Genomic DNA, 24,436 nt, shown 5'->3' on the forward strand with positions numbered 1-24,436 from the left:
AATACAATGGATAGGATAAATGATTTCATCTGTCACACAATCAATTACTAGTACTCATCATTGAGCCAAATTCATGGGCAAAACATTCAAAAGGTGGACAAGGAAATATTTTTCTCTTGGAATTTTGAAAGCAAGAATTCTATTTCTCTGTAACCTTCTTTTCTCCAAGGAAATCCAGAAACATGGAAATTTGCAGCAGAAGGTGGCCATTTGGTCATTTAAGTGTGCTCTGCTATTCAACATGATCATAGCTGATCATCCATCTGAATGTCACATTCTCACTTTATACCCATACTCCTTATTCCTCTAAATATTTATCAATTTCTTGAGAGTCATATAGTAATACAGCATGGAAATGGACCCTTCAGTCTAACTCATCCATGCCAACCAAGTATCCTAAACTGAACTAGTCCCATTTGCTTGTGTTTGACTGACATCCCTCTGGATAAATGAGAGTCTTTTTCCTAGGATTCTGACATCTGCTTGTACGAGGGGTCATAGCTGCAAATTGAGAGGGGTTACATTAAAGACAGATGTTAGCGGCAGTTGCTTTGCAGTAAGGGTGTGGAATGTCCTGCCTGCCAATGTAGTTAACTCAACAACATTAGGGGCATTTAAACAGTTCTTGGATAAGCACATGGATGATGATGGGATAATGTAGGGGGATGGGCTTAGATTAGTTCACAGGTTGGCGCAACATCGAGGGCCAAAGGGCCTGTTCTGCGCTGTATTCTTCTGTGTTCTTTGTCCTAAACCTTTCCTATTCATATACCTGTCCAAGTGTCTTTTAAATGTTGTAAATGTACTTGCCTCCACCACTTCCTCTGGCAGCTCTTTCCATACACGCACCACACTCTGCGTGAAAACATTGCCCCTCAGGTCCCTTTTAAATACAGGTGACATGGTGGCTCAGTGGTTAGCATTGCTGCCTCACAGTGCCAGGGACCTGGGTTTGATTCCTGCCGGAGGTGATTGTCTGTGTGGAATTTGCACATTCTCCGTGTTTCCGTGTGGGTTTACTCCAGGTACTCCAGTTTCCTCCCACAATCCAAAGAGATGCAGGTTAGGTGAATTGGTCATGCTAAATTGTCCATAGAGTTAGGTGCTGGATGTAGGTTTGCTCACTGAGCTGGAAGGTTCATTTCCAGAAGTTTCGTCACCCTACTAAGTAACATCTTCAGTGGGCCTCCAGGCAAAGCAATGCTGATAATTCCTGCTTTCTATTTATATGTTTGGGTTTCTTTGAGTTGATGATGTCATTTCATGTGGTGATGTAATTTCCTGTGGAGATGTCATTTCCGGTTCTTTGTCTCAGGGGGTGGCAGTTGGGTCTAACTCGATGTATTTGTTGATAGAGTTCTTGTTAGAATGCCATGCCAACCTTCCCGCTCAGCAAACAAACCTACATCCAGAACTTCAACCTGAGCTACAAATCGTCTCAAAACTCGCTAAGTGTTAAGTGCATTAGACAGGGGTAAATATAGAATAGGGGAATGGGTCTGGGTGGGTTACTCTTTGGAGGGTTGGTGAGGACTTGTTGGGCCAAATGGCCTGTTTCCATACTGTAGGGAATCTAATCTAAATCTTTCCTTTCTCACCTTAAACCTATAGCCTCTAGTTTTGGACTTCTCTATTCTTGGGAAAAGATCTTGACTATTGAACTTACCTATGCCCCTCATGATTTTGTAACCTCGCGAAGGGCATTCCTCAGCCTCTGACTCTCCTTGAAACTCAAACCTTTCCTTGAATATATTCAATGACTTGACCTCCACTTCTTTGGTGCAGAATTCAACGAAGTTCACTACGCTTTGAATGAAGACAAATTTCCTTAACTCAGTCGCACCTCATCCCAGCTTCTTCAGGCTTTCCATAAAAACTAAAGACTTCAACCTTGCTATCGTTCCTGTCAATCTATTCTCCATTCACCTCAGGGCCTTGATATCATTGTTTGAAGTTTTGGTATGTGACTTTAAGAAAGATATCAAGGCCCTGAGGTGAATGGAGTACATTGATCAAATAATCAAAACAGATGAGCAAATTGCATAAAATAAAGCAGAAATACTTCAGTTTGTTCTTTTCATATATTTTATATAACAATGACAAATGGGATTATCGACTAAACCACTCACTTAACTTCTAAAATGTGACAGAATCTACAGATCAAGTCCTATTTCTGGTTTGGTTACACAAATCTCAATACAGCCATATTATTTATTCCATTCCTTTGGTAATACCAAAAATGTAATCATTGTCAGAAGTACCTGTAAATTGATCCTTTCCTATCTTTGCAGGTTCAGATCCTGGGACTGGATGGAGCACATAGAGAGAGTCAGTGACTGGTAGCTCATAGGTTGAGACTGAACTGAACCCAGAACGAATGTCAGAGGTTGGCACCTCATGGTCTGCTGGAATAAGGAGCAGTCCAAATACAAAATTTAAAATCAATAGTGAAAATAATTTCTATTTTGCTTTAAGGATTACATTTGCATTTCTGCCCATCAAATGCAGCACATACCTAAACTGAGTGAAAATGTATTAATTCAATATTATTTTTTCAAAGTCACATAATCATGACATGGCAACAGACAACTAATGCACTGACACTGCTTCTACAATGTAAAAGTAACTTATACAATAAACGTCACAATGAAGTGATGGTGGGTTGACAATTTATAGCAAAGCACAGTGCTTAGACTTTAGGAAAAAAAGTACTGAGCAAATAAGTGAACTGTATTTTAAAAAATGCTTAAAGTTCCAGGAAATGTGCCTGAATTTTCTTGTTTTATTTGCTTTGTGCAATTCTATATTCCTTTCAAAAGGTTCTTAGGATATTGGTATGATAATAGATACTCCACGCAGTAACATTACACCCAACACAAAGCTAATTATTATTCAATAAACATCATAAAAGTATAGTTTCTTTCTCGCCAAGCACAGCCTCAAAGCTCCACAAAATCAGGATGGTGACCAAAGAATCCACTAGAGAGAAATAAAAAGCATAAATTCCAGGAGATAGGCAGTGGATTGCTTGCTTCCTACACAGTGGACCACGAAACGGAAAGCATTGCATGCGAGACAGTGTACTATCATATTTATTTAATTGCAAAAGTGTGGCATAGCAACGACAGGACAAAAGACAAATATGTGTTGCATTAACACAAACCTGAACATGCGCTTGTTTATATATATTATAGTGCTTAGGCAGAAATATGGTCTGAAATACCTGTTACTTCTTTCCATGCTGTTCTTGCAGGTTCAGAATCTAGGGTTGTTTTGAATACATTAGGGATGTCAGTGACCAGCGGTTTAGATTCTGAGATTAAACTGAAGACACTAGAGGTGTCAGGAGCTGGCACATGGTCTGCAGGGGATAAGAAGGAATGCGAATCCAACATTCATAATCTCTCTTTCAAATACTCCGGCAGGTTATTGATAAATATATTTAATTTACTAGACGTCATTATGTTGAAACAAAATTGCTCATGTTCTTCTATTATCATTTTAAATTAATTGTATTGCAATTCCACATTATTCAAATAATATATTTCATATAATACTAAACTCTGCATACTGTATCCCAGCTCACTAAAGGAAGCAATGGTTGAAATAAATAGTAACATTCTTTCAGTCCTCAGTGGGTAAAGGGATGGTGTCAGAAGACTGGATGAATATCGATACACAGGCTCCATAACATTAATCACACAGTTGCATGGGGCATAAAAGTAGAAATAGTGGGAGTTTGTCAGAAAGGCACAGTGATAACCATGGGAGATTTTAATCTACACATTGATGAGAAAAGTCAGATGGGCAAAGGTACCTAGATGATGAGTTCATAGCTTGTTTTCAAGATAGTTTCTTAGAACAGCAGAGTTTGAAGCAGACAATGTTCAAAGAGATACAGTTAATGAATGATCTCATAGTGGAGCTGGGTAAAGATAATTGATAAATTAAGTTAATAGCATGTCAATAGAGACGCAGAAACAGACAAAAAGTTATTTCAGAATATGTGCATTGAATGCATCTGTTATACAAGGAAGATTCTAAGGAACATACCCACCATTTGTGGCTAACTAAAAATGTTAAAGACAGTATTAATTTTTTTTTAAAAAATCACACAATAGTCTAAATACAAATAGCAGGTTAGATGATTGCACAGAATATAGAAAGCAGATGAGAATGACCAAAACACTCCCATCAGATCAGCCATGATATTACTGAATGGGAGAGCAGGATGGAGATGCTGAGTGGCCTACTCTGCTTTCTGATTTGTATATTTGTATGCATATAGAAGAAAGAGTCAGGGAGGAACCAGAGAAATACATCAAACTGAAATGCTATGGAGGTTATGGAAAACCATTACAAAGGTTAAGAAAAACTGGACTTGCCCCAAAGTTTACAACAAAGTACCACTCAATAGGCATTTTTCTCTATACATTCTGTCTATACTACTCAGAATTTTGAACACAAGTATTCCATTTCCTTTAATACTTTTTGTTCTATGCTAGTATTCCCAGCTTCCCCAGGATCATCAAAAACTGAAATCTTCATCCCTGCTACTATTCTAGTGAATTTATACCAGGCCCATTCCAATATCTTGATATCCTGCTGGGGCCTGAACATATTGATCAAATAATCCATAAGAAATCAATTTTATAACATGGATTAGAAATGCAGTAGCTTTCCCACCTCATATACTTTATACTACAATGAAAAACGTATTTCACTGAATAACAAAAGCACTCACTTAACTGCAAGAGTGTGGAATAGAATCCAAAGGTTGTGCCTGAACACTCTGTTTCAGTAACAAAAGCTCACAGCACATACTGTTTCTTTGCTCATACCAAAAACATAGTCTTTTTAAAATCAGAAGTACCTTTAAGTTCATCTTTCCCTATCTTAGTTGGCTCAGGTTCTGGGATTGGACTGACGATATATGGAGAATCAATGACTGGTAGCTCAAACTCTGAGATTGAACTGAACACATTACGAGTGTCAGAGGTTGGCACCTCATGGTCTGCTGGGAATAAGAAGAAATCCAGACACAAGATTCTTAGTCAATGGTGAAAATAATCTGTGTTAAATAGAGGAATATACCTGTACTTTTTGGCCACTGAAGTTATCTCTCATTGTAATATTAAGCATATATACTCTAAAGTAACTGAATACATCACATAATAATACATTCAATCCAATTCTAAATCATACTCCATGAGTAAAATAATTAACTGCAGCTATGGATTCCATGGTATGATTCATATGATAGCCATCTGGCACCAGATAATCAATGCACCGAAGTTGCTTCCAATATGTAAAAGTAATTTATCATCCAATTTATTTTTTCCATTATTACAATGGAAGCAATGAAGTGGTCGACAATTTATACCAAAGTGGCCGACAATGTATAGCAAAGCATATGCCTAAATTGAGCAAATAATTTAACTATGTGAAAAAAAAGTTTACCTTCCATAAAATATGCAGTGACTTGGTCATTCTATAGTTTGACACAGTTTATACAAAACACAATCTCTACACTTTAGCAAATTAGTTTGCCGAGTGAATAATCAAACAAAAGTGCTTAATTTCCATGTAATATGCAGTGAGTTGTTCATTTTATATGCATTGTGTGATGACAGACAATGACTTCCATAAGGTTCATCAGAAAGATATGATAACTGATATCCCATGCAATAACATTTCTCCATAAAAGCATAATTATCAATAAATAAGCCTTGTGATAGTGTAGCTTTTAAGTCACTCGCTGGCTAAGCACAGCCTTAAAGCTCAATTACATAAGGTAATTGACCAAAGAATCCAATAGAGAGATGTAAAATGCATAAATGCCAGGCAATAGACTGCTCATTTCATTTATTGTGTGTCACAACACTGAATTGTTTGTGAGGCAACATACTACCAGATTTATTTAATTAAACAAGTGTGCCAAAGCATGTCCTAGAGTCCTCTCTTGCATCAACACACCAGCTCAACATGCATCCACTATTATTTGCTCCATTCAGAAGTTCATGTTCCAGGCCGAAATAATCTTAGAGGTACTGGTCACTTCTTCCTCCACTACATCTGGTTCAGATTCTATGTCTTAGGTTGTAGGTTTGTTCTCAGATGTTTTGTCATCATGCTAGGTAACATCATCAGTGAGCCTCTGGTGAAGCGCTGGTGTTCTGTCCCACTTGCTATTTATGTGACTTGGTTTTTTGTGGCAGGTGATATCGTTTCCAGTTCTGTTTCAGTGAGGTTGGTAAATGGGGTCCAAATCTATGTTTGTTAGTGGAATTCCAGTTTGAATGCCAGGCCTCTAGGAATTCCCTTGTGTGTCTTTATTTAGCCAGTCCCAGGATGGATGCCCCAGTCAAGCTGGTATCCCTCTTCCACTATGTGTATGCATACCAGTGATAGTTGGTCATGTCTTTTGGTGGCTAGTTAATGCTCATGTATTCTGCTGGCTAGTCTCCTCCCTGTTTGTCCAATGTAATGTTTGTTGCCGTCCTTGCAGGGTATTTTGTATATAATGTTATTTCTGCTGGCTGTGGGTACAGGGTTCTTTAAATTTATCAGTAGCTGTTTTAGTGTGGTGGTAGGTTCGTGGACTACCATGATGCAAGGGGCCAGAGTAGTCTGGTCATCTCTGAAATGTCTTTGATGTATGTTAGAGTACTCTCTGGGCATGTTGTGTCTTCCTGTGTAGGTCTGTTGTGCAGGAATCAGCCGACTATGCTTATTGGGTACCCGTTGTTCCTGCATATAATGTATAGGTGTTTCTTCTCGGCTTCTCGTAGTTCCTGTGTGCTGCAGGGTGTTGTGGCTTGTTTAAATAATGTTCTGATGTAGCTCGGTTTGTGGGTGTTGGGATGATTGCTCCTGTAGTTGAGTATCTGGTCAGTGTGTATGTCTTTCCTGTAAACGTTGGTCTGCAATTCTCCATTGGCTTTTCATTCTATCATGACATCCAAGAAGGGGAGTAAGTTGTTGTTCTGTTCCTCTTTGATAAACTTTATAGCAGCAAGGATGTTGTTTATGTCATAGAGTCATAGAGATGTACAGCACAGAAACAGACCCTTTGGTACAACTCGTCCATGCTGACCAGATATCCCAATCTAATCTAGTCACATTTGCCAGCACTTGGCCCATATCCTTCGAAACCCTTCATATACACATCCAGATGTCTTTTAATGTTGTAATGGTGTTAGCCTCCACCACTTCCTCTGGCAGCTCATTCCATACACGCACCACCCTCTGTGTGAAAAATTGCTCTTTAGATCCCTTTCATATTTTTCCCCTCTTACCCTAAACCTATGCCCTCTTGTTCTGGACTCACCCACTCCAGGGAAAAGACCTTGTCTATTTTTCCTATCCGAGCCCCTCATGATTTATAAACCTCTATAAGGTCACCCTTCAGCCTCCAATGCTCCAGGGAAACAAGGCCCAGCCTGTTCAGTATCTTGCTATAGCTCAAATCCTCCAACACTGGCAACTTCCTTGTAAAATATTTTCTGAACCCATTCAAGTTTCATAACATCCTTCCACTAGGAAGGACACCAGAATGAGACCAAAAGCGGCCTAACCACCATGCTGTACACCTGCAACATAGAGTCATAGAGATGTACAGCATGGAAACAGACCCTTCGATCCAACCCATCCATGCCAACCAGACATCCCAATCCAATCTAGTTTCACCTGCCAGCGCCCGTCCCATATCCCTCCAAAACCTTCCTATTCATATACCCATCCAAATGCCTCTTAAATGCTGCAATTGTCCCAGCCTCCACCATATCTTTTGGCAGCCCATTCCATGCACATACCATCCTCTGCATGAAAACGTTGCCCCTTAGGTCTCTTTTATATCTTTCCCCTCTCACCCTAAACCTATGCCCTCTAGTTCTGGACTCCCCCAACCCAGGGAAAAGACTTTGTCTATTTATCCTATCTATGACCCTCATAATTTTGTAAACCTCTATATGGTCACCCCTCAGACTCTGATGCTCCAGGGAAAACAGCCCCAGCCTGTTCAGCCTCTCCCTATAGCTCAGATCCTCCAACACTGGCAACATCCTTGTAAATCCTTTCTGAACCCTTTCAAGTTTCACAACATCTTTCCGATAGGAAGACGACCAGAATTGCACGCAATATTCCAACAGTGGCCTAATCAATGTCCTGTACAGCCACAGCATGACCTCCCAACTCCTGTACTCAATACTCTGACCAATAAAGGAAAGCATACCAAACACCTTCTTCACTATCCTATCGACCTGCGACTCCACTTTCAAGGAGCTATGAACCTGCACTCCAAGGTCTCTTTGTTCAGCAACACTCCCTAGGACCTTACCATTAAGTGTATAAGTTCTGCTGAGATTTGCTTTCCCAAAATGCAGCACCTCGCATTTATCTGAATTAAACTCCATCTGCCACTTCTCAGCCCATTGGCCCATCTGGTCCAGATCCTGTTGTAATCTGAGGTAACCCTCTTCGCTGTCCACTACACCTCCAATTTTGGTGTCATCTGCAAACATGACCTCCTAACTCTTATACTCAGTGCTCTGACCAATAAAGGAAAGCGTACCAAACGTCTTCTTCACTATCCTATCTACCCACAACTCTACTTGCAAGGAGCTATGAACCTGCACTCCAAGGTCTCTTTGTTCAGCAACTCTTCCTCGGACCTTACCATTAAGTGTAAAAGTCCTCCTAAGATTTGCTTTCCCAAAATGCAGCACCTCGCATTTATCTAAATTAAACTCCATCTGCCATTTCTCAGCCCATTGGCCTATCTGATCCAAGATCCCATTGTACTCTGAGGTTACCTTCTTTGCTTCCACTACATTTTGGTGTCATCTGCAAATTTACTAACTACACCTCCTATGTTCATATTCAAATCATTTATATAAATGATGAAAAGTAGTGGACCCAGCACTGATCCTTGTGGCACTCCACTGGTCACAGGCCTCCAGTCTGAAAAGCAACCCTCCACCACCACCGTCTGACTTTTATGTTTGAGCCAGTTTTGTATCCAAATGGCTAGTTCTCCCTGTACTCCATGAGATCTAACCATGCTAACCAGCCTCCCATGGGGAACCTTGTTGAATGCCTTACTGAAGTCCATATAAATCATGTCCACTGCTCTGTCCTCATCAAATCTCTTTGTTACTTTGTAAAAAAATCTATCAAGTTTGTGAGACATGATTTCCCACACACCAAGCCACGTTGACTATCCCTAATCAGTCCTTGCCTTTCCAAATACATGTACATCCTGTCCCTCCAGATTCCCTCAACAACTTGCCCACCACCGACGTCAGGCTCACCGGTCTATAGGTCCCTGGCTTGTTCTTACCATCTTTCTTAAATACTGGTACCACATTAGCGAACCTCCAGTCTCCTATCACCTCACCTGCAACTATCGATGACACAAATATCTCAGCAAGGGGCCCAGCAATCACTTCCCTAGCTACACACAGAGTTCTAGGGGTGTTTATGGGTTTTGTCTAGTTTGTCGCATTTCTTGATGACAAAGGTGCCACACACATCCCAAAGCTTAGGCTGGATCATGGGAAGGTCTGTTTAATACTAATAAAACAAAAAGCTGACATAATGAGTGTCATTTGAAAAATCTCGAGGGCTGTTCATTCTAACCTCTGCAATAACAGCTTTTGCTATAAGTCCTGATATTGATGGTCCCGTAGGCGTCCCATTGATTTACATGTTATATCTTGTCGTTGAAGATGAGGTGGGTTGTGAGGCACAGGTCCAATACTTTGAGGATGCTTTTCTTGCTAATGGAGTTGTTGCTGTCAGGTTTTTGTGTCCCTGGTTTGTCCAACAGTGTGTCAGTGTTTCTTTTCCAAGATCTCCAAAATCTCAAACATTCTGTCTCATTTGAATACATTATGGGTATTAGTGACCATTAGTTTATAACCGGAGAATAAAACTGAAGACTCTAGGAGCATCGGGAATTGGCATACAATGGTCCAAAGGGTATAGATCGTATTTGGGGGGGATAGTGGCGTGTTGCACATGAAGTCATCATTTATTGGTTATCACTAATTTCCCTCAATCTCTGGAATTTGACATGCTATGTCTGAGCACAGATAGCAGTTCACTCTATTGCAGAGGGTCTGAAGTCACATGTAGGCTAGACCAGGTAAGCTCAGTGAATTCCCTTCTCTAATCATCATTATTGAATCAGTTGGGTTTTGACAAGAATCAATGAGGTGTAACGCGTTCACCATTAGAGAGACGACCTTTATATTCGAGTTGCATGAATTGAACTACTTAAACTCTACCTCCTGCTATCTTTGGTTTTGAACCAGTGTCTCCAGAGCATTAGCCTGGGCCTCAAGGTTTTTGAAATCATTCTCGAAAGTGGTAGACAGGAGGCCTGATAAGGTGGAATGCATGGAATTAAAAATGATGCTGTGATAGGGATACAAAGTGCTACAAAACAGGAAGTGATGGTGACTGGAGCTTCATCGACTAGCAGGTGTTTTACAATAGCTTCATTAAGGGTCAATGTTTTTCCTTTATTCAAAAGAAAGGTAAATGGATGACACTCACTATGCTAGCTTTTTGTTGTATTAATATTCATTCATGGGATGTATGCAATGTTGGCTGGGTCAGCATTTATTGCCCACCACTAACTGCTCTTGAGAAGGAGATGTTAAGCTACCTTCTTGAACTGCTACAGTTCAGGCACATGGGAATCCCCATATTGCTGTAAGGAATTGTGTTCCAAGATTTTGACTTATAGTGACAGTGATATGGTTCAAAATCAGGATAATACGCAACCTAGAGGGAAACTTGCAGGTGGTGTTGCTCCCACACATTTGTTACTCTTGTCATAGATGGTAAAAGTCATAGGTTTGGAAGGTGCAGTTGAAGGAACTTTTGATGAGTTGCTTCAGTGCATCTTGTCAACATTACGTACTGCTGCCATTGTGCATTGTTGGTGAAGGGAGTGAATGGTCAAGGTGGTGTATGGGGTGCCAGTGACCTGGACTTCCTTATCCTGGATGGTGTCAAGCTACCCAAGTGTTGCTGCAGCTGCACTAGGAAGGTATTTCATCACACTCTTAACTAGCACCTTGTAGATGGTGGATAGGCACTGGCAAGTCAGGTGACTTATTTGCTGCAGAATTCCAAACCTCTAACATTCACTTATTACAGCAGTATTTATATGGATGACTGGTTCAGCTCTTGGTCAATGGTAAGGATGTTGATAGTGAGGGATTCACTAATGGTAATGATATTGAATGTCTAGGGTCAATGGTTAGATTCTCTCTCTTGTTGGAAGTGGCCATTCCCTGGAACTTTTGACAATGAATATTACTCACCATTTATTAACCCAACACTGAATCCCATTGAGGCCATATTACATGTGGACAAGGGCTGCTTAGTATTTAAGGTATCATGAATGGTGTTGAACATTGTATAATCATCACACAATTTTACACTAATCTCTTACGTGGAAGCTTATTGAAAGCCTTCTGAAAGTTCAAGTAACACATGTTCACTAGTTACTATGTAAGTTGATTAATTGAACATTGATAAAATAATTCATATAATAGAATTAAAGCAACAAAAACTCAATGCACCAATATTGCTTCCACTACGTAAAAGTAACTTACCATACAATGATTGTGACAATGAAGTGATGGCAGTACAACGCACAATTTATAGCAAAGAATGCTGCACTAAAATTGTTGTGCTGGACAAATAATTGAACAGTAAGAACCAAAATATTTGTTCTCCATTAAATGTGGTGATTTGTTCATTCTATGCTTTGTGACTTGACAATAATGCTGTCCAAAAGATTTAGAGTTGGGTAGAGTGATAAGGGATACTCCGTGCAATAACGTTGTGCCAACCACATAAAGCTAATTAACTACCCAATAAAATTCATGACAATACAGCCTTAAAAGACAACCACCACCCAAACACAATCTGAAAGCACCATGAAATAAGGATGTTGACCAAAGAACCCAATACAGAAAAACAAAATACATAAATTCCAAGAGGTCAACAGTGGATTGCTCGTTTCCTATACTGTGTGCTGCAAACCTGAAGGAATTGCATGTGAGACATTGTACTACCACATTTAATTACAAAAGCTCAGCACAGCACCAACAGCATGCATCAGAAATTTCGCCTGCATCAATACAGATCTCAACATGCACTTATAATTTACTCAAGTGCTCAGTTCAACTTTCAGGCACAAACATTGTCAGAAATACCCACTACTTCTTTCTTGGCAATATTTGCAGGTTCAGTTTCTAAGATTAGTTTGAGTATATTAGGGGTGTCAGTGACCAGCAGTTTATGTTCTGAGATTAACCTCAAGAAATTAGGAGTGTCAGGCATTGGCACATGCTGGTCTGCAGGGGATAAGAAGGAATGCTAATGCAGTATTCATAATCTCTCTTGAAAGTCATTCCAGCAGTTTATAAAACATATTCGATTTTCTGGGCATAATTATGTTAAAACACATCTTTCAATAAATACCATTCTAACTACACATTCTACATACACAATATATTTTATACAATACTGAACGCTACATGATGCATCCGAGATAAAGAAAAAAGCAAAGATGGAGTCTTTCAATCCTCAGTAGATAGAGGACTAGTGTCAGAAGACTGAATTACTCTATTGTACGTGCTCCCTAACATTAACCAGACAGATAGTGGGCACAAAGGAAGAAACACATGAAGCTGCCAGAAGGGCATGGTGATAATCAAGGGAACATTTAACCTACACTCCAACTGAAAATGTAAGATGGGCAAAGGTAGTCTAAATAAGTAGTTCATTGCATATTTTCAGGATAGTTTCTTCGAATGGCATTCTCTGGAGACAACCAGACTACTGACCTGACTGTAAAACTGAAGTCTTCATCCCTGCTACCTCTCTGGTGAAATTATTCGAAGCCAATGCCAACCCATCTTAAAGACTGGGGTCCAAACTTCTGAAGTGAGCATGCCAGTCAATAATCCAAAAGCGATAAACAAATTGCAAAAATACAGCAGCTTGCTGTCTTCACATATGTTGATGATTGGGTTTCAGATAAAAGTAAATACTTTTGCAGTTAAATGAATTGTAGTGTAGAATCTATAGATTGAGCTCTAATTCCCTTTTTCAGATACCAAGCTTCAAGATGTTTATATTGTTTACCTCATTCCTTTGCTAATATCAAAAAAAATTGTTAGAAGTATCTGTAAATTCATCCATCCCTATCTCTGATTCTAGAATTGGTTTGAATATATTAGAGGAGTCAGTTTATACTCTGACATTAAACTGAAGACATTAGGAATGTCAGGAGTTGTCACATGATGGTCTTCAGTGGAGAAAAGGGATTATAATGTCTCTTGAAATTAACTCTAGAGATTTAGTGATTAATATATTTGATTTACACTAAACCTAACCCTACCATTGTATTGAAGCACTTTTATTATCATTTGATGGATTCCAAAGTAATTACATATTTTGTGTCTAATTCATAGTTCATAGACTAATAAACTCTACATAATGCTTCCAAGATAACTGAATGAAGCAAAGCATGAAACAGCATTGATGATCCATGATGGTTAAAAATTTGCATAAGGACACTGCATGCTTGCTAAAGTTATATTCAAGAAAAGGTTAAGGAGAAGCCTGCCTAAGATTAGTTATGGGAATTACTAAACACCATTAATAAGTAAAAGATAAACTTCCATTTGGAAAGCAAAGGAGGAATGAAGGAACTCCAACATCACCTTGTTAAAAGACTAATTTTGTCTGACTAATTGAATTATATTGTGATGTAGTAACCAAAAAGGATTATAGGAGTGCAGTGTCGGAGATGCATACCTGAATTTTCGAAAGGCATTTGAGAATTTTAAATGAGAGGTTCAGGCAACAAAGCAGATCATAACACAGAGGTGCATGGAAAATTCTTATCATCTGTACTTCAGCTGAAAACTGATATCTGTGTCATTTGTTAACTGACTTTCATGTCAGATTTAAACAGTTCTCCGTGTACTCTAAATGCTCAGAGTTTTCAATATAAATATTCCATTCTCTTTTCACCTTTTTTCTAAGAAAACTCATCCCAGCTTCTCCAGTCTCTCCACAATACTTCATCCCTGATACCTTTCTAATGAATTTATTATCCACTCACCCCAAGACCTTGTTGTCCTTCTTAAATCTGGGGTCTAAACCTCATGCAATGAGCATGTTAATCAAATAATCCAGAAGAAATGATCAAATTACATCACATGAGAAATGTGGCAGTTGGCTCTCTTCATATGTTTATGCAATGTCAATGAGCATATTTCTTACATAACTAAACCACTCATCTAACTGTAAAAGTGTGGCATAGAATCTGCAATGTACTCCCTATTGGCTTTTGCAGCACAACCCTCAACATGCATATACTGTTTATTCCATTGCTTTATCCACAGTAGGTATTGTCAGAATTTACCTGTAAATTCATCCTTCCCTATCATAGTAGGTTCAGGTTCTGGGATTGGACTGATGAGATATGGAGAGTCAGTGACCAGCAACTCATTGTGCGAGATTGGACTGAATGGAGTTGGGTTCTTGTGGCCTTCTAAGGATAAGAAAGGATTCATTTACAAAAATCGTAATTTCTGGTGAAAATAATCCCTTTTTTTGATGAACGTAGATATATTTCTGGACATCAATGAAGCACACCTCCCCCTCACCTCCATCCAAGGCCCCAAAGGATCGTTCCACATCCAGCAAAGATTTTCCTGCACCTCCAAACACCTCATTTACTCTGTCTGTTGCTCTAGATAAGATCTCCTCTACATTGGGAGGGGGGCAGGGAAGGGGGCAGCACGCCAATATGCAGAACATTTCACAGAACATCTCCTGGACACACACACCAAACAACCCCACCACCCTGTGGCCAAACACTTCAACTTCTCTTCCCACTCCACCTAGGACATGCAAGTCCTGGGCCTCCTTTACCACCAAACCTTAGCCACCCAATGACTGGAGGAAGAATACCTGATCTTCTGCCTTGGGACCCTCCAATCACACAGAATCAATGATGATTTCGCCAGTTTCCTCATCTCCCCTCCCTCACTTTATCCCAGATCCAAACCTCCAACTCGGCACCGCCCTCTTGAACTGTCCTACCTGTCCATCTTCCTTCCCACCTATCCGCTCTAGCCTCTACTTTGACCTATCACTATCAACCCCCACCTTCATCCACCAATCACATTCCTAGCTACCGCCCCCAGACCAGCCACTCTTCAATTTATCTCTCAGCCCCCTTGCCACCCCCCCAAACAGTTCTGATGAAGACCTCATGCTCAAATCGTCAACTCTCCTGCTCCTCGGATGCTGCCTGACTTGCTGTGATTTTCTAGCACCACTTGTTTTGAGTCCGATCTGTAGCATCTGCAGTCCTCACTTTCTGTCATCAATGAAGCACTGTTGTAATATTTTGTCAGCGTGATAATTATTAAATACACTTTAAATTTAAAAAAACACACACACACAATAAAACATTCCATTAAATACATGTTGGGGCTAAAGCTTATGCTTTTTTTTGGTTAAACACAAACTATGCCGACATTTTTGGAGGAATTCTCAGAGCTATAGTGAGCTTTCTTGCTGTATCTTATCAAAAGTGCCTTATTAACTACCTACCCTACCCACCCAATTCACCATCTGTCAAAAGACCGCTGCCCTCACACTCAACCCTTGTTTAAAAGGCTGCAATGGCAATTCTTCATTGCCTCTCACTGGCAACATAATGGCACAGCAGTTATAAAGCCATTCTGCTCACGTAGGCTTCTCAAATACCATTCTATTCTCTCATCTTTGTCACTCCTTAACTACCAATCACACAGTTTACCAGTCTTTAGCTACATCCCAACTATACACCCAAAGTCACTGCTACTCTGTCCCAATGTCTACTGGAAACTGGTATCATGTCACTGGCCAGTAAGGGGACATCACATAGAGGCAAGCAAATCAGATAATGCCAAATATGAACTCGTGTTAACAGCCAGCAAGAGTGAACCAAATGGTTGCAGTATGACCATTACAATCCATGATGGCCTTCTGTGCCCAGCTCTTAACCTACTGGACCCTGGTGACAATCAACTCCAGTCCTCCTTATAACACCCAATTCAGCTGAGCTCTGACATCCACAAGGAGAGTTTTCTCTTGCTCGATATCCCTATCCTTTTCCTCAGACACTACATTTGTTCCACTAGTTCCTTTGCAACTACTAAATTGCTTCATTGCCTGTACTGATCATGCAGAATGCAATAGAAATTGACACCGGTTCCACTCACTCTGGACATTGTTCCAGCCGTTTTCCAGTTTAAGTTTGCATCAGCAGGGAATGCAGCCTTCAGTGGATGGTTCACTGTGCGCAGTAGGGCTTAATTTCCAATGCACTACCTCAGTGTGCCATGATAGGATTCTATTGTAATTACATTTTGTGGCTAATAATATATTACGCACATCACTAAACTCTACCTAATGAATGGAAGATTTTTTGAACGAAGCAAAAGGTAGAAATCTCTCAGGCTGTTAATCACAATCTTTCAATCCTCATTGCATAGAGGCTGTCAGAAGACTATATAATTGCTAATGTTATACACAATAAAGGACTAGTAAGATATTAGCAAACTATTGAGCGGTCAGCCTAACATCAGGTGGCAAAGTTACTGATAGCCATTAATAAGGACAAAATATGCTTTCATTTGGAAATGCATCAGTGAAGCAAGAAGATTCAACATGACTTTGTTAAGGACTAATGGTACCTAACTTAATTTGCTTGCTCAGTCTAGTAACAGGGAAGATTGGCCAAGTTAGTGAAGTAAATGTACAGTTTGTCTGGATTTGCCCAAAACATTCAGGAAAGTGCCATTCAACGGGCCTGTTGAGACGGAAATCAATGGAATTTAGAATGCAGAAGTGATATGGATAAAAACTGGTGTTAAACAAAAAGTGATTGTAAATGGGATGTGGCTTTCAGTGGTGTTACCCATAGGTCAATTTTGGGTACATTGCTCATTTAGAACAATCGGAAAGAGTAATGTTAAAACATTTATTGATGGAACAAAATATGGCAAATTAATAGATCATGCTGAGAACAATTATTGGTGCAAAATGACATCGGGTGGTGAAATGGGCAGATGTATTATCGGTGTTGAGAAGAGGGATGACATATTTTGATCCAATTTTGAAAGTCTGTATGCTATATATAATATAACTTTGAAACACTAGAATGAGCAAAAGACTTACCACCATACATATAAATCTTAAATCTGAAAAGCCAGCTAACAAATTTGTTAAAATAGCATTTAGATTATTGAAATTTATACAAAGACAAATAGAATACAAATGTAAAGGGAACACTTCAGAGCATTAAAATGCCCTGATTAACCAGTTGCTAAAGTCAATTTGTAGTCAATTCTGGGCATGAAACTGGAGAAGAGCTATAAAGGCTAAGAAAGGATGTAACGGTCTTAAAGTTTCAAATGAGTCATACCAGAATGTTACGAGGAATGAGGCACTTCCATATAAAGGTAAAATATACTTTACACGATAATGAAAGGCTTTCATACAAGACTAAACCAAACACTGATTTAACTATAAAAATATTGAACAGCATTTACAGACTTTGCACTAACTGTCTGGAATGATAGCATAATTTTTAAACATTAATTTATTCTTTACCCTATTGCTTTGTACATTTCAAATATACAAGTATTATCGAAAGTACCTGTAAATTCATCCTCTCCTATCTTAGCAGGGGCAGATTCTGAGACTGAATTGAACATATATGGAGAGCCAGTGATCGGCAGCTCATGATCTGAGGTTAAAGTGAATACATTACGAGTGTCAGAAGTGGGTACCTCATGGTCTGCTGTGGATAAGAAGGAAGCCAGATACAAAATTCTTAATCTCTCGTTAAAATAATCCCTGTATTGCTTTACGTAATGTAAATTTGTTTGTGGACATCACTTTAGAACTTTTGCAATGTCACACCATTATAATAACCATTGCAAGTAACCAAATACTGCACATAATAATTTATTACTTTCAATACTAAACCAAATGCTAAATTATATTCAGTGCATAAAGCAATTAATTTAACTTCCTTCAAAACAATTCATATAAATTCTAATATGCTAGCAGACACTCAATTCAGCAAAAATCACCCCTTCATGTAAAAATGAACTAATCACCCAAAAGACATGGCAATACATGATAACAGATTAATAGACACTTTAAAACAAAAGGTCCTTAAACCTTAGGAAATAGCATGCTGATCAAATAATCTACATGTGAAAAGAAATGCACAGTGATTCTTATAATCTAAGTTTTGTGTAACAAATGTAAACATCTTCCACAGGTTCATAATACAAAAACAGATACCACATGCAGTAACATTGCTTCCACCACAAAGCTAATTACTATCCAACAAACATTGTGACAGTGCAGTTTGAAAGTCTCCCTCACGCCAAGCACAGCCTCAAAGCTCCAGGAAATAAGGTGTCTATCAAACAATGTGAAGCAAAATGCCTAAATTTCAGTGCATTACCCATTTCATTTACTCTGTGCCACAACACTGAAATGAGTTGCATGCGAGACAGTTTACTGACTATCACACATATTTAAATGTAAAAGTGTAGCATAGCACCTTTAGCACGTGTCAGAATCTTCTCTTGCATTAACACACCAGCTCAACATGCATCTATTATAATTTGCTCCATTCAGGATTCATGTACCAGACAGACACAGTCTCAGAAATACCTTTTATTTCTTTCTCCGCTATCTCTGCAGGTTCAGATTCTGGGATTGATTTGAATACATTAGGGGTGTCAGTGGTCAGTAGTTTATATTCTGAGGTTAAACTGAAGACATTAGGAGTGGCAGGAGTTGGCACATTATGGTCTGCAGGGGATAAGAAGGAAGTCAGATACAAATTCATGTTCGCTTTTGTAAATAATTCCAGTGGTTTATTGACAGCTATTTTTGATTTAGTAGTATATAAGTGCATCAAAATGCTATTGATTTTAATTGTTCATTATCTCTTTAAATAGATTCTATTGTAATTACACATTGTAAGCCCATGAATACATTTCATAGAAAACTAAACTCTACATGATGCAGCTGAGATTGTTGAAAAAAGCAAACAGGTAGAAACAGTGCAGGCACTGGTGACAGTCTTACAATCTTGGACTGGAAGATTCTGAATGTTAATAATAGAAAGGTTTAGGGAGAAAATAGGAAACTACCGACCAGTCAATCTAACATTGGTGATGGGAATGTTGCTGAACACCAAAGCGATTCAGCCTTGTTCCATTACCCTTTCCAGTTATTACAAATGAGCTCCATGCAGTTGCAAGGAGCAACAAGTTTACCAATGACACAGAACTTGCCTAAATAATAGATCTTGTTGAAGATAGTTGCAGATGACACAGACAGCATGGAGAAAAGGGCAGAACCATTATTAGTGTGGAGAAGTATGAAATGATGCACTTGTAGAGATAACTAATTTTGAGGATTGAAGTTGGTGACCACTTAGTGCATAGAGAAAATGATTCCTTTGATGTTTGGTCAATGACAAGTGATCATAGATTCCAAATAAATTGCAAATGTTCTAGATGGTATAGTGAGAACATGCTGTTTCCCCCATCAGAAGTTGTCAGGATCTGGAACATTCTACATGATATCTCATGGGGCTGGATTGGGTGAGCTATTTTTCACTCATGGGTGAAAGTGAGGACTGCAGATGCTAGACATCAAAGTCTAGATTAGAGTGATGCTGGAAAAGCACAGCAGGTCAGGCAGCATCCAAGGAGCAGGAAAATTGACCTTTTGGGCAAAAGCTAATTCCTGATAAAGGGCTTTTGCCCGAAACGTTGATTTTCCTGCTCCTCCAATGCTGCCTGACCTGCTATGCTTTTCCAGCATCGCTCTAATCTAGACTCTATTTTGCACTCATGCAGAGTTTCCCTGTCTCCAGTAAAATGGGATTTGGGAGTTCCCGCTGTGTAGAATCTGAAATATGAAGGTTAAACTGAGAAAAACAAATCTGTAAGGACTGGAGGTATAGGGACACAATGCTGTCAGGGAGGGAGATCCAGGATTTTGACCACCATTAGTGAAGGAACAGTGATATAGTTTCAAGTCAGAGTGGTGTATAAATTGGAGAGGAACTTGTGGGTGGCTGCATTCCAATGAATTTGCTGTGTGTCCTTCCAGGTGGTTAAAACAATGGATTTGAAAACTGCTGTCTAAAGTGTTTTGGCAAGTTGTTGCTGTATCTCATTGTTGGGCCACACTGCTGCCTTTGAGCTTTAGTTGTGTCGTGAAAAAGTGTTGAAGGTGTCTGGAGGGATGCTCATCAAGTGACTACTTGGTTCTGGGTAATGCTAAGCTTCTAGACAGTTGTTGAAGCTGCAGTCATCCTCGATACTCAATGAGTTTAATTGGCAGATGAAGCGGGTATGGATGGTGAGGGAAAGCAAGCACTATGTTAGTCCAGGAGTATAAAAAGCCACGGGAAATGTGAAGAGGACATTATGTTGTGTGGATTGACATGAATTGGGCATAGTGAATGTGAGGGGTCAATGTTAGAAAGATAAGGTAGCCCTTTGGATGTGCTCCCGGGACTATCTTTTATAGTAACGCCAATGTGCACAACTTTACTTATTCTATTGAGTTCACTTCCAAGGCACAGATATGTTCTTAAGTACCTGTGATTTCTTTCTCTTTTGGTTTAACAGGATCAGAATCAGGGGAGGAATTGAATGCATGTGGAGAATCAGTTAATAGCAACCCATAGTCTGAGTTTGAACTGAACGCATTAGGGGTGTCAAAGGTTGGCACCACAGGGTCTGCAGGGATAAGAAGAATAAAATTCTTACATGATTTGTGAAAATAACACCTGTCATGTTGATAAAGACTGAACATCATTACAGTGCAGTACAATTAGGCTTTTGTTTTATAATAACTTTTAAATGGGTTTAGGAACAATTATTTAATAAATAACAATATTTTGCATACAGTATTAAAAGCCACAAACATGTGTAGATTTGTTCATTCAGTTACAACTAATTTTTTTCATACTTTTCATTTTTTAATCCCATTGTTAACCCATTTCACATTTGAAAATGATCACAACCCCTCCATGAAACGTTGTGTTGGGAAGAAGACTTGAGAGCATGGGGTGGAGTGGGAAGAGAAAGCCAATGAGTTGGGGGGCGAAAAGTGAATGAGAGGGTAGGAGGCAGGCTGGTACTGTGCAGCAACCATTGTTACCTCCGAGATCATGACCCCAGAATTTCAGCTTTCAACCCCACATGAAACCCTAGCACCTGCACTGGGAAGCCCAGGATAAATAAGACAATCCAGCAACCTTGTATAATTATGTCTTTTACACAGAAGAAACAATTAATATTATAACAGCATAGTCATTTTAAGTTGTCTGAAACTTTACAATCAAGCTTCAGGTTCAGGGTTTGGAGTTGGACTGAACATATAATGTGAGACAGTGACTGTCAGCTGTTAGTCTGAGATTGAACTGAATATATTGTGAATGCCAGTGGTTGTTAGCTGATGGCCTGCTGCAGATAAGAAGAAATCCAAACTCAAAATTCTTAATCTCTCATGAAAATAATGTTTGTGCCTTTTGATCAACATATTTGTTTCCTGGGCATTAATATCAGAATGCTGCAGAATTGATTCATTCCGTTAATAAAGTAATTGATTCTGATGTAGCCGTATAATGCACACTTAATACACCTGATAGTAAACCAAACTATGCATAATGTAATATGTATTTATTCAATACTATGTTCCTCAGTTCTTACAATGCTTAAGTTCCAGGAATCATATAGTAGATTGATTATTGTGCAACAAGAGTGAATGTGTTTCACTAAAAAAAACTGCATTAAGTCTATCTTATGCACAAGTAATTTAAACACTATCTTAACTATAAAAAAGTGGCAAAAAATCTACAGCATTTGCCCTGGCCATAAATTAATGCATAAAAACCTCAACAGGCACTAATGATTACTTACTCCATTTCTAAGTTCACAAAGCACAAATATTATTGTAAATACCTGTAACTTCTTTCTGTCCTATCTTAGCAGCTTCAGAATCTGGAATTGGATTGAACACATGTGAAGAGGCAGTGACTGGCAGTTCATAGTCTGGGAGGAAACTGAACACTTTAGAAATGTCAGAGTTTGGCACTTCATAATCTGCTGGGGATAAGAAGGAAGCCAAATACAAAATTCTTAATCTCTCAGGTGCATCGTTGCAAGCATTTGTATTACTGGATATTATTACAATGTTGCAGAATTGACCTTATTCTTTCATTATGTTAACATTAAATGGATTGCCAGACACATTACTGCCAAAGCATGTAATCTAAACTTCATGACTGAAGCACATTGTTCAAATAATCCAGAGATAAGCAAAATGCTTACATTCCAAAATAGATACAGTATATTTTATAATTATTGTGTAATGATAATGAATGGATTCCACATAAGACAGTGAGTCGTCTATAAAATATGCTTTATACACAATTAAACCAACCACTACATTTAACGGGAAAAGTTTAGGTATCAAATGTACTGAATAGGCCCTAATATGCTGTCACAACTTAAAGCTGAGCATGCACTTTTGATTATTTACTGCATTTCAGTGTCCACATGAAGAGGACAGCATTGTTGGAAGTACCCTTTTCATAGTAGAATGTTCAGATTCTGTAACCGGATTGAGCTCATATCATAGAGCCATACACCACAGAAAAAGACCCTTTGGTCCAATCAGTCTATGCAGACTATAATCACAAGCTAAACTACTCCCGCCTGCCTGTGTTTGACCCATATTCCCCTAAATACTTTTTATTATTGTATTTGTCTAAATGTCATTTGAATGTTGATACCATACCCTCATCCACCACTTCCTCTGGAAGTTCATTCCACACACAAAATACACTGTGTAAAAAGAAAAAACTTCCCCTCATATCTTTTTAAAATCTTGTTCCTCTCACCTTAAAATATGCCCCGTAGTTTTGAAATCCCCCACCCTAGGGAAAAAACGCCTGCCATTCATCTTATCTATAATCTTCATTATTTTATTACCTTGTAAAAGGTCACCTCTCAACCTCTTACACTCCAGTGAAAGACATCACAGCTGATCCAGCCTCTCCTTATAACTCAAACCCTCCATTCCCAGTAACATCCTGGTAAATCTCTTCTGAAACCACTCCAGTTTCCTATAACAGGGTGATCAGAACAGCTCACAGTACTCCAAAACAGGCCTCACCAACCTCCTGTACAACATCAACCTGATGTCCCAACTCTTATATTCAAATGCCTGAACAATGAAGGCAAGCATGCGAAATGTTTTCTTAACCTTAGCGTGTCTTGCCCGTAGCTGCTCAAGGTTTCATAGGAGGCTCCAAAGCACTAAAGATGTCACCAAGACAGGGGATGAAACGTCTGCAAATCAACACCTCAACTCAGTGAACATACCCACAAACACGGCTTTCTTAACCACCCTGTCCAACTATGATGCAAACTTCAAAGAATTATGTACTTGAACCCCTAGGTCTCTCTATTCTCAGTAGTTCATCAAACAAAATGAATTTCAACAATAGACAAATGACCATTTCATAAACTATGGATAAATCTTGTCATATGCCCAATTTAGAAGCCAATCAACACAGCTTTGTAATATAATCAATTCCATAAGGTTTATAATGGATTGACTTATTTATTACATGAGCCAAGTAACATCATGCAGTGCCTATACAACTATTAAATCACTTAAGTGCAAAATAAGAATACAGTAAATTCCATGTCTCTCTCTCTCTCTCTCTCTCACACACACACACACGCACACACGCACACACGCACACACGCACACACACACACACACACACGCACACACGCACACACACGATTCTATCCATGATATTCACAATCAGGTTACCCCTCAACCTCCTGCCTTCAAGTGAAAACAACCCCAGTCTATCCAACCAAAATTAAAATCTTCCATATCAGGCAACATTCTGGTAAGCCTTTTCAGTACCCTTTCCAAAGCATCCACATCCTTCTGGTAGCGTGGTGACCAGAACTGTACACAATGATCACATTATAATAAAATCTTCTTTATAGAAAGGCATGAATCCCTTTTCTATTTATTGACATTTTTACTTACTAGATAAATTAATTTCAACTAATTTCATTAAGGCATCTTACTTGATGTGCTCCTTTTGAATATTTTTACAGTTTTAATTCCTTACACTGATGGAGCAACGTTTTTACTAAAATCCGATCTTGACATTTTGGAGGAAATGTGATCTATTTAGTAGAAAATTTAGTCAATGATGTTTGTCAAATACAAATCTTTTTTACCAAATCTATGCTGACTTTCATTAGTC

The 24,436-nt window shown here is 39.0% G+C and overlaps 1 protein-coding gene across 50 annotated transcripts in view; it reads right to left on the bottom strand.

The window, feature by feature from the left end:
* Positions 1 to 24,436, bottom strand: part of abi3bpa (ABI family member 3 binding protein a) — a 350,635-nt gene that overhangs the window by 144,869 nt on the left and 181,330 nt on the right. For 36 of the 50 annotated variants that reach the window (XM_087992632.1, XM_087992642.1, XM_087992638.1 and 33 more), the window contains 8 exons: positions 22,101 to 22,244; positions 20,733 to 20,873; positions 18,784 to 18,924; positions 17,750 to 17,893; positions 14,459 to 14,587; positions 4,874 to 5,017; positions 3,224 to 3,361; positions 2,262 to 2,405 (listed from right to left, as the gene is read on the bottom strand). In XM_087992632.1, the coding sequence (XP_087848758.1) occupies positions 2,262 to 2,405; positions 3,224 to 3,361; positions 4,874 to 5,017; positions 14,459 to 14,587; positions 17,750 to 17,893; positions 18,784 to 18,924; positions 20,733 to 20,873; positions 22,101 to 22,244 (1,125 nt within the window). The remainder of the gene's footprint in view (positions 1 to 2,261; positions 2,406 to 3,223; positions 3,362 to 4,873; positions 5,018 to 14,458; positions 14,588 to 17,749; positions 17,894 to 18,783; positions 18,925 to 20,732; positions 20,874 to 22,100; positions 22,245 to 24,436) is intronic. The other 14 variants (XM_087992635.1, XM_087992650.1, XM_087992644.1 and 11 more) reach the window with 13 other exon arrangements.

Source organism: Chiloscyllium plagiosum, unplaced genomic scaffold, assembly GCF_037043375.1.
Source record: "Chiloscyllium plagiosum isolate Xiang-an unplaced genomic scaffold, Cpla_swu_hap1 HiC_scaffold_12, whole genome shotgun sequence".
NCBI classification, from domain to species: Eukaryota; Metazoa; Chordata; class Chondrichthyes; order Orectolobiformes; family Hemiscylliidae; genus Chiloscyllium; species Chiloscyllium plagiosum.